Source organism: Morone saxatilis, unplaced genomic scaffold (assembly GCF_004916995.1).
Source record: "Morone saxatilis isolate NCDOM2014 unplaced genomic scaffold, NCSU_SB_2.0 Contig12, whole genome shotgun sequence".
In the NCBI taxonomy this organism is placed as follows: Eukaryota; Metazoa; Chordata; class Actinopteri; family Moronidae; genus Morone; species Morone saxatilis.
In genome coordinates, this window is record NW_023339674.1 from 14,659,822 (window position 1) to 14,671,540 (window position 11,719).

Here is an 11,719-nt window from a genome sequence, read left to right on the forward strand (position 1 = left end):
CTTTGATCTCTGCTCTCTGCTTCATGGTTTACACACACACACACACACACACACACACACTCACCTACACACACACACACACACAGGGCATATTTAAATTGTCAGCAGCACAATACAATACAAAATACACAGCTGTAAAAAAAGAATAGCTCACACAAACACATTTTTAACCCTAACCCTAACCACATATTAAGGACAATGCAGTCAAACAAATCTCTAGTCCCTTAAACTTAAGCAAGCTATGATTTTTTCTTAAGCACAAATATGTTATATTAAATAAGTTTTCTGTTTATTTTGGGGGTTTAAAGTCTGAAAATATGATTTTAGTTAGGGTTAAAGTAAAATAGCTTATTAAGGTTGGGGTAAACATTTGGTTTAGTTGTTTTACCTAAAAACAAATGACTGGTTGAGTTTGCATGTATAAAAATAACCACCACTCTTTTTAATATGAATACCTACAAATTTCACATCAAACCTGGTTTTTGTACTTGAATTTCTTCCATGTTAATTCCATATTCAGCCCTCTCAAATTGTCTCATCTTGTTTGCATTTGGTTCATTTTGCTATGGTAGTTTCCTAATGCATTACTTACTGCAGGTTCACAGCTGTCAACATTTGTCTTTGTGTATCCATGAACTTTGACTGTTGGGCTCATTTATCCAGTTCGACATTCTTCTTATAAAACACACAGTGGTCAGACACATTTTCAGAGAGAGTATGATTGGTGGCACCGAAGTTCAAATGGCATTATTGTAATTCTTTCAAACTAAAGCCGCAACGGTGTAAAAGAAATGCTCCAATAAATAAGTGAGCGTACTGACCAGCAGCTTGAGGAGCCAGAAGCGTGATTTGTAGTAGCAGGTCTTGAAGGGGTTGAGGAGGAAGAGCACCATGAAGCCATAGAGGATGAGCGGGTTGATCTGCATGGGGATGTAGGTGTAATCTGAGTAGAGACAGGAGAGGATGCTGAGACACCACAACACACCCAGGAAACCAGCAATCTGCAGCACACAGAGGAGAAACAGAAGAAACTGGCATTAAAAGAAAGCACTTCTGACACATAACCACAATTAACAAGGTAATATGAATAATTCAGTGTGTTTTGTATAAATAAAACCCTGTGGATTGGCATGTATTGTTTCTGCTGAATAAAATCTTCTTATTTTACATGTTAATATATTTCTTAAATTTGGATTACGCTAATGATTAAACAACCCCATTCATTCCTAATGCATATTTTAAAAATGCATCATTACCCAAATCAATTTCAAAACAAAGTTGGTTTTCTTCATTACTGAAAACAAGTTTATTTTCTGAAGACTTGGGGCTCCAACAGAAATAATTGTTTCCTCGTTCTGACCTCAAACAGGTGTTGGTGTGAGAGGTTGTTTCGGGGGTTGATCTCGAAGATGAGGACATGGTTGACTCCGGCCTGTCTCCATCCGTATGTGTTGATGCCCAACAGGAAGAGGAACTGGATCAACAGGAAACCGCCCCGATAGATCCGCACCAGTGGCCACACATTCTCGAAGCGGATGAACACAACACCTGATAAAACACAGTGGATATTCTGAGGGGAAACAACAATATAAACCTGCCATTTCATGCTCCCAGTTAACCTTAAACAATCTACCAGAACTACCTGTTATCTTAGAGTGACACTATAAATGGTGCTGGGCTCAACAGGATATGACAAATGTACAAATCTGGATGCTTATGTGACTCACCACTGAGAATGAAGGAGATGGCCAGAATGATAAAGAAGCCGCAGTAGAGACCGACACGAAAGGTTGTCCAGGCCAAAGCAGGCTGAACCAGGCAGAGAGAGATACAGTAAAACATTAATAATGTTGATAATATTACTTAAGAAGACACTTAACCACTGTGTATATTAACAAGAGCACAGATACTGTATCAATAGAGTTCAATAATTTTCATAAAACATATGAAATAAAACTTTAAAATTAAATGTGTCTTGATATGAAGGCACTCTCACTCCTTTTATGTGCTTGAATATATTTACATTATACACATGCCTGCGGGGGGAATGTAGAGATCAATAGTCACATAGCACAATTCAAGTCAGACATGACAGTAATTAATGCAGTAATAACAGTAGATATAACATAGGGGAGTAAAGTGCCACTAGCCTCGATTGTTTCTGAAAGATATCCTGTCTGTTCAACAGTGGAAAGGCACTTATAAAATCAATACTGGAGGCACTCGTGGTTTCTCTTTCTTTGTCTCTTCCCATCTTCCTCCCTCTCTCTATTTCTCTCATAACAAGGCTCTCACTTTTTGTTTTTAATCTTTGTTCACTACCAACAAAGCGTCATAAAACCAACATTATAGTAAGATTATTATTGCTGGGATATTCTCAGGCACAGACCCCAAGTTTGGATCCAATTAATTTAACACTATAGAGTTGAATGGCTATTTTTAGGGGAGACTGAAAAATATGATAATTGCACACAGCCTACCTGCCTACTTTGAACATAAATCAAATTACATGAAATGAAGCGAAAATGGCTGATATCATAAACACTCTTCATCACTCTTCTGCATTTGAGGCCTGTAAGTGCTTGTTCCAAGAAGGCATTAGTTTGCTTGGGAGGTTCAGCAGGCAAGAGTAAATTAGGCTCATATCACTGAGTCATTTCCAGTGTAACCAGCTGTACTTCTGACCTGAGCTGCCCCCAGTGGAGGAACTCTCAACCTCTTCATGGCCCTCTGACGATCTCCTCCCTCCAGCTCTGTGGTGACGAGGGTCTATACACAAACAATCAAAAACAACAATGATTTTATGTATGTGCACTGTTTTCCACTAACATCTTTATATCATACTGTGTATGTATGTGTTTGTGTATATGCTAGCAGGCACCTCTGTCTCTGAGATAAGCTGTGTGATCTTCTTGCAGGTGTAGAAAGGTGCCACCTCCACATGAGCCACACGCCAGTCTGCCCCGCGAGAAGTGTCCAGGATCTTGTCATGCTTCTTCAGAATTTTACGGAAACCAGTGAAGTTCAGGTTCTGTGGACAGCAACGAGGAAACTGTTATAACTTTTCCATACCAGACAAACAGATTGGACATAAAGCACACATTCATTTATATTGAAGAACTGAGAATGCATGAGTGTGTGTGCTGAAACCTGGTAGTTCTGGAGCAGGATGAGGCTGAGGTAGAACTCGCTGAAGGCTAGCTTCAGGTCCTTGATGTTGTGGTGTTTGCAGCGCTCCTCCTGTGACAGGTGGAACATTGTCTTGCGTTTCCGCAGGCCGGGCGGAGCAATGCTCTCACGCTGAGCGTCCAGTGAAGACTGCAGCTCATTCTGCAGTGTGGCAAAACGTCTCTGGGCTTCAGCAAGCTTTTCTACAGGTGGGAAGACAAGAAAATAGTTAAAAAGAGGTCTTAGTTTAGCTTAATGTACTGCACCACATTCATGCTTTTTTTTATAATGCACATATTACATTTGGAGAACAACTGAACTACTTTTAGACACTGTATACCTTACTGAGTATTATCTGTATTTTATTTATTTTAGTATAGTAGTTACCATTATTTATCCAGGAAATCCCTTGACATTTAAAACTCTTTTCAGAGGGAGACCTGGCCAACTCATCTTTCTCAGTTAGATTTTATGTAGTCTGATCTGATGACTTCATGGGTTAGGGTTAGGGGGTTCTACAATCTATTGTAGGTAAAACAAGACAAAAATTAGGATAATTAATTAATTAATTAATTAATAACATCCATTATTAAACCAATACACTAAACTAAATAAACTGCATTAATGAGTTAATTCGGTTAAACAAGCTGATCTTTACTCTGTTTGACTTGTATTTAGGTAATCTAACCAGTATAACTGTAGGAGAGAAGGAAGAAGACTCTGACAAACTACTAGTAAGACACATCAGCAAGCTGCTTCAGCTTGACATCAACGATCTTGGTAGAGGACAAGGAGAGGTTAACAACTACAAAAAAAGAAAAAAATGTATACACCCTGTCTCTTCTGCTCTCCTGCTGTCTGTTCCAGGAAGCAGAAGCATGGAGACTATTAGGCTGAGTTGACATGTAAATGCTGCAGAGGGAGGAACCATTATCTGGGTCAAAGATAGGTTAATATACCCAGAAAGAGAGAGAGAGGAGGGGAGGGAATCACACAGGGCCTGGGCAATAACCTGCATTTCATTAACTTCTCTTGCACTCCCACCTACTTTTCTGAAAAAAAGATTATCCCCCATTCTTCTGCTGCTTTTTCTTGTTGTTGTTTTTTTTAACCATCAGAAGTCACACCAGCTTAATTCACTGAACAATGAAGCCCACGTCTTTTATTGCCTCTTTACTATCTCCTTCGCCCATTCTCCTCTTCCTTATATTCTTATGAATGATGTGCTAAAAATAGAGGTACAGACTCCCAGTCACACAGACTAAGACAAGCAGTATTTATTAATGAAATCAAATTTGCCGTTATCATACAGGCAACATGGCCAGTTTGTGGGAGTCAGCTGAGTGTGTTTAGTCAGTGTGCAGGCTGGCTGGCCAATTTTATGCACATCCTCTCTCATCACCCTAATACACAGTGGCTTGTACCTAGTCAACAATCATGATTTGTTGATGGACATGTGTTTTAGGTCATATTCATACTAGTTAACTAGCTTTAGTAATACGCTAGTGTGTTTACTTCTTGTTTTGAGATATGTGTAAGTCATTTTTTCTCCTGCTTTGACGTCATCCAGCTGTGGCATGAAAACCATTAAAGGAACTTGGAGTCCCAATAAGAGCAGTGCTGTATGTGTCTGAGTCTGGGGAACAGAAGCTCCTATAGCTTTGTCTCTAGCCTGAACTGAGACAAACAGTGGTGATGATGTGGAGGGCTTACTGGTAACCTTCATGCTTTGTTGTTTGAACGAACACACACACACACACACACACACACTCCAGATACAACACTCACTGAAATCCTTCTACTCCTCTCATACAGTCTGTCATAACAATGCTTGGATGAACACATGACAGCAACAGGAGACCTGAGAAAGTCAAGACCCTGACTGCCCACCATTAAATCTCAGGTCCGGGATCACAGTGGCACTTCGCAAGAGAGGACATGCCTGGACAGTGTGTAAGGCTAATGAACCTTAAACAGAGAGGTGTTGGTGGTTTAGATTTCCTCTGGTGTGTGTTTACGTAACTAGAGAAGGTTAAAGTCTGTTGTTCTTCCTAAGCTTTCAGGAACAAACGAGGTGAAAGGATTTTCTATTAAAACAGCAGTCTGCAAAAATGTGTTTAACCCATCAGGATGAAAGTGTCCAACAGACTGGGTTTCAGCGCATTGCAGCAAAATTGTTTTCAGAGGTCAAGGACCCCTTTCAGAGGGAGATACAGAAGGAAAGAGCTATGTGGAGGCAGGTGTCTTATGTAAAGTCAGCACACGATTTATCCATCTATCCACCGCTCTCTCTATCTCTCTCTCACTCACAACCAAACCAGTTTTTTTTTTGAAAATACAGCCAGTAACTGGCATCAGATAAACCTGCCTGTCGGACACAATTCGGCAATTTCTTGCTTCATCCTCCCGTGTGTGGAGGATAAACAGGACGCCTGAGAGCAGGAAGGAGACGCTGATGTTTTCATACACAACATTTAACTAACCTCACACCTCAGGTCTGCTGAGGAGGCGGTGACTCACTGACTGTAATACTGATGCTAAGCGACTCTGCTGTCAACAGACTTACACGTGTCACATGTAGCTCTAAAAACATCATTAATGACAGCTGTTTGTTTTGTTCTATTCCTTATCATGTTTCTATTCATGTAGACAGACAATAACATTTATTTATGAGTGAAACAAAAAAAAATCCAAAGCCTCACAACTCTGACCTTCACCTACCCAGTTATATAAAAGAGGATTTAAGTGTTGTATTTATCAACAACTTTAACTCCTCCTGTGGGCAACCAGGTGAAGCTGGTGTATAAACAGATAATAAATGATAAAACAGTCTTCACAGAATAAGTTATAATTGCTAAGAAATACTGCACATTATTTAACACACATTGGAAAGGTCTTTACATCTGTTTACAACTAACGTACTATTACAAAATAAGTAAGAGCTAAATTATGGGGGACTTAAGTAAAGTGTACTGTTCTGTGCTTAGCAAAGGAATTATATTGTCATTATTATTAGATCATGGATCAGGTTAATAAAGGACGAGTTAACAAGACATGGATGTTTTTTCAGTATGCCAGTAAATCCACCTCCTGCTAAACAAGCTCTGGAATGATATATATCTTGTTGTTTAGCTGCTCGAGCCATCCATCTGCCAGTTATTTCCCATCATTATGAGCTGGAACAATCTTCCCAGTCAACCTTGGCCCTCGGCTGACCTGTAGTTTCACAAACAGCCTCTAGGGGAAGCACTGTCCCTCTTTAAATACCTCCCAATTCCCCCTGAGCTGAAGTTCAAAACCAGAAGGCAACCTTCTGGTACCAGAATACCAGAATATATTATGGCTTCCATCTCATGTTACATGGCATACACATACTCCCCCTTGCTCCCTGAAATACACACAGGCAGGCCTGCTCGCCTAAACATGACAACCACTGGCTACTTCAATCAAATGACCAAGATTGGACACAATGTCATTTGGCACTAAAATAGGCAGCTTAGTACAAAGTAAATCACCGCTAATTTGTAAAATGATGATAGGCGATGATAGCTAATATCTATAAGAGTCTTTATAGCATGGTTTCCACAAGATATTTTTATATACCACACAAATTGTTACGACAATAATAGGTTAAGTTAATTTTAAATCAGGAAGGAAGGATTATTGCAGAGCACAATCCATCATAAAGAATATTATTTTATTAAATTATGGTGATATTGCTTCAAAATTGGTTTCTCTGACTACCAGCCCCACAATCACACAATTGATGTTAAACAGCTTTCCTTATTTGATTTTATATACTCCGTGTCAGCAATCGTTACTTCGAGAGTAATTGAAGTAAAGAAATACCTGAATAGAATGTGTTGATTTTCAGCAGCTCCTTCTCGCAGGTCTGGAAAAACCTTTCCTCAAACTTAGCATAGTATCTCTTCACGGTGTCTTCATCTGTGACTGGAGAAAGAACAAGAAGAGAGACAAACAAATGGTGATTAGGTGATCGCTGAAGGAAAAAGTACATAAATATAAACATAAGCACTGTTGCACTTTTACGATCTTGACCCAATGAATGGTTTTAGATTGTTGTTTTTTATTTGAGGCGAGAAGTACTGAAAGATGAAGCCACGTCAAAACTTTTTCTAAACAAGAACAGTGAGGAGACAGCAGTTCACATACAGCAGGGCCAAAACTAAAGTGATGAGGTTAGACATTAAAATCACCCCTCACGTCGACCTCTCCATGCTTACAAGTAATTGTACACCATGTTAAGTGATAAAAGGTGAGACAACAAATAATTACAGAGAAGGTGAGAATCTGTAGTTGCTATAAAGATAAACAGCTGAATAATGAATACTTTCAGCTACAACAAATACCTGCTTTTCTTTTTTTAAACAAACAGAAGTAAGTGAGAGTTGTGCTGTTCACCTGCTATTTCTTTCTTTTTTTGGTTACAGTTTTGAGTTTGTATTTATGTACATTTACTGTAGCTTAGTGCAGAATTAGGTTTTTAATAATGAGTTAAAGTCTTTGCCATACTGTTAAATATCTGAAATAACCATTGCAAGATATCAGTAAATGTGTGTGAATGAAGGAGAAGCCCGTCACATAACTTTGAATGATAGTTGAACTTTGTTACTATCAGTGTAGGCCATTACTAGAGTGAACAAGGGGGACACACAGTTGCTTATTTGGGTGTCTATGTTTTCATGACCTACTAGATGTCCAACTCAGCCAATCTTCGAAAAATGTATTCCTGTAGGTGCGTTCCTGTAGGATTGTCTGCACCGAGCCAAACAGACATCCATTCAGTGTTACAATTAGATCAACAGCTTCCTTCCGTCTCTCTTCGGTCTGACAAAACCCTGCATGTCTTTTTCAGGAGCAGCCAATTCAATCAGCATTGATGCTCTGTCTCAAATAATCCTCTGTCTCATTCACAGCAGGATACCTGACACCTGACAGAGTTTCCCACCAAGCCCACATACTGTACACACACAGACACACAGGGTGAACTTCTGCATTATGTTCACACAAACACTTCAATTCATGTCAGTGGCTCTTTACTGGTATGGATCTTTAACATACATTGTACCTAAACTGCAATAAAACAATGTGACAGCCAGGTCTCACAAATATTTATCAAATATCGAACTATGATTAATCTCTGTGTGCTTCACATATTCTTTCCTGAAGCAGCTGACCTTCTCATCACTCAGACCTGGTCTGTCACCAGTATTTAAATGTCACATGAAAATGTTCAGTCCAAGCAGAATAAAAACAGATGTGGGTTTTGCTGGATAAAGTAGATATAATGTCAGATCCAGTAGTAATGCCACATCGTAAACATTTGCTGTTATATAAAGTGAGCATATAGGCTGCAGCTGGGAGATGGAGAGGTTTTCTATTCAACACAGTAATAAGAAAGAGATGCCCGAGGCAGCAGCCAGTCAATATCACTGATCTATTCACACACACACATAAGTTACTTTTATTTGCAGCTGTGATGAAAAGGTGGAAAAATGTTAACAGCAGTTTTTAAGTGCAGCAGCTCTACAAGGAAAATACATGGGAAACTGCCTCCACAACCGTTAAGGTAATCAATTAAGTTAATTAAACTGTGAAAACACTGTACAGCCTAAAGTATACTGCAGACGGACAAAAAAATCCTCCTCCTATATAAGAGGAAAACTTTCTACAGCTGCAATAACCTTCACTCTATGTTCACTCAAGCTCAATGAGTACATCAAAGTAGTGCTCATTAAACGTCCAAAACGAGATCATTACGGTAATGACAATTGAGAAATGGGGCTGGATTATAGTAGTGGTTTGTAAACAAGAACAAACTTCCACTTAGCATAAACAGTGACTTTTTATAGAGACTGAGAGACAGAGAACAAGGAAACAAAGTATTTTATGTTATAGTACATTGAGTGGTACAGATTCAGTGGTAAGGACAGACAAGAGTTTAAGTAAAGGACAGGGAAAAATGTCAAAAAGGTGACACATTAAAGGAAAATCTAATGAATGACTGAACAAATGAGTAGAGAAACATGACAAATGCTGATGCTTTAATACAAGACTTAAGGGGTTTATGAATGGTTTGATGAGAGAGAAATTAATCAATTAAACTATAAGAGAATGGAGAGAGTACCAGAGACAAGGAGGTTTCTGTTGTTTCTTCCTTTAAATTGCCACGCATCCCTTAGTGGAAAGGGAAAGACAGGAACAGGATAAGAATGGAGGAAGAGAAGAAGATGAAGCTGCTGAAAGAAGAAGTGACAGAAATGTAGAGACAGAGAGAGAGAGACACAGAGAGACAGAAAAGGAAGCAGATGGTCCCCAATCTGCCTCACATGTCTAAACAATTGCACAGTTCAGCTGCAGTCACAACTCTTTCAGCATTACAACCACCGCCTGGCTGCAGATGGATGGGTGACTGGATAGAGGGACGCATGCTTGACTTGCTGAGCGATCGGCCGGCCAGCAGGTTGGAATGACTGAGAACTGGGCCAGTCAGCGTGCCATGACAGAATGACTAATGGTCCAACGTGCTCCTTTAGTTAGACCTGCAGGCAAGCAGCAAAATGAACTACACTGTAATTCAAAGTAAAAGGTTACGCGGCTAATGAACACTTTGCATAAAAGAGCACTAAAGGATAGAGACGCAGAGTAATAGAACGGAAGAGACGAGGAGCAGTTAGTGAACTGTGGATCATGTACATTAAACATTAGTTTTATTATAAAGCTATAAAAATAATCCAAAAACATATTGTCAGTTAGGCAATACATTCAAAACCTCAAATTTTCATAAACAACTTTTCACAAAAGCTTGCACCTGTTTGGACAACTGAGGACTTTTGGGATTTTCCTTCTTTCTTCTATCTGAAACTGTGGTGTACCATTTAAACAGCTGAACTATCTGAACCACCTGATGTCACAAAATCAGGAGGAAAAAACAACAAGAACATGTTAAAGGTCTACTCATACATACCTGGACACTCTTCTTACTTATTTTTTTTTGTGCAATAACTAGATCCACCACTTAAGTGCAATAATTTAATTTAATTTAACTGCTAATTTTCTACTTAATGCCACTTATCGACTGTATAACAATACAATGCCCACAAGCATATATATTATCCTCTATTACAGTTCTCTACACTTATCATTTGATTCATTATCTTTTTCTCTATTTCATTCTTATCTCTGCTTTCTATATATATCTAAGAGTTTATGTGAACTGTTTATTGCCTACTTTCTATATCTAGCAAGAGTTATTGTTTATACTGTTTTATCTTGTACTGTATTTTTTATACCCCTTTATTTTTCTACACTGTTTTTTGTAAGCTGCTGGAAATTCAATTTCCTTGTGGAAAAAGGATCAATAAAGAGAAGTCTAAGTCTAAGTCTATTTTGCCTAATATATTCCACCCACTGACATGTACCATGATAACCAGATAATCAGTGTTATTCCCTTCACTTGTCAAAGCTCATAATGTTATGGCTGATCTGTGTATGTAGCGCTTTTCTAGTTTTCCAACCACTCAAAGGTCTTTACATTGCATGTCACATTCACTCATTCACACACATTGCACAGTGGCGGACTGAGGCTGCAATGCAAAGTGCCAACTGTTCATCAGAAACAGGAACTAATCCATTTACATAGATTCACACAATGTCTGGAGCCATCTGGGGTTCAGTTTCTTGCTCAAGGACACTTAGTGGATTATCCGCTCTACCTCCTAAGCTACAGTCGAAAACTTATTTTTTGGGGGATGCATGATGATTGGTAACTGCCGATATATGCTTTAAAATGGAACATCTGCAATTTCTTCCAATATGGCCAATAAGATGACGCTTGAATTATAAAGTTAACTAGGCTGAATGCTTGACACTGTGTCACCCAGTGCGAGGGTGCGCGATAATAAGGTGACATTACCACTTCTGTGAGTGTAAAAGAGGGACAAGTATGTCTGCGGTGTTAAAGTTTCTGAAACGGATAGCGCAGCTGCTATTTGCAATGGTTCCACAGTGTCGGCCATTCCTTCAACATTATAAATTGAATGACCTTAATAGCTGTCACCCCTCTCATTTGTGAAGAACAAAGAGAAACAGGCACCAGTGAAAAACACCTGTCAGCAGCCCCTTCTCCAGTCCTTAAAGCCCCCCTCCATTCAAAAACTTTTTTTCCCCGTTTTTACAGTTGAATGTTGACGTTGATGATGATGGATGAGCTTCACTGTACCAAATGATTTATGTGCAGAGTTTGACACTAGACGCTGAAAGAGGAATGTTTCTCTGTGCTCATTGAAAATCTGATTTTAAGGGGACGGGGTCTACAAACACAAACATGTTTTTTTGTTAGGAAGTCAATCCTGGTCTAGTATATAACTCATAAAAGTGTGATGTAGAAACATGAAGCCACCAGCTTTAAATTGGATTTAAATGTGGAAACTTCTTTTGCAGAAATACATTATTACATAAACTATTGTTGCAAGCAGACTATGTGTATATGTAAATACGTGTCAATAGGGGACCTAAACAAAGCAAAAGA

The 11,719-nt window shown here is 39.0% G+C and overlaps 1 protein-coding gene across 1 annotated transcript in view; it reads right to left on the minus strand.

Moving 5' to 3' along the window:
• xpr1a (xenotropic and polytropic retrovirus receptor 1a) overlaps nt 1-11,719 on the minus strand; it is a 32,287-nt gene that overhangs the window by 3,178 nt on the left and 17,390 nt on the right. Inside the window, exons 4-10 of the mRNA XM_035653645.1 lie at nt 7,018-7,119; nt 3,151-3,371; nt 2,882-3,031; nt 2,686-2,769; nt 1,728-1,809; nt 1,361-1,548; nt 822-1,001 (exon numbers count right to left, since the gene is read on the minus strand). Coding sequence (XP_035509538.1) covers nt 822-1,001; nt 1,361-1,548; nt 1,728-1,809; nt 2,686-2,769; nt 2,882-3,031; nt 3,151-3,371; nt 7,018-7,119 — 1,007 coding nt within the window. The remainder of the gene's footprint in view (nt 1-821; nt 1,002-1,360; nt 1,549-1,727; nt 1,810-2,685; nt 2,770-2,881; nt 3,032-3,150; nt 3,372-7,017; nt 7,120-11,719) is intronic.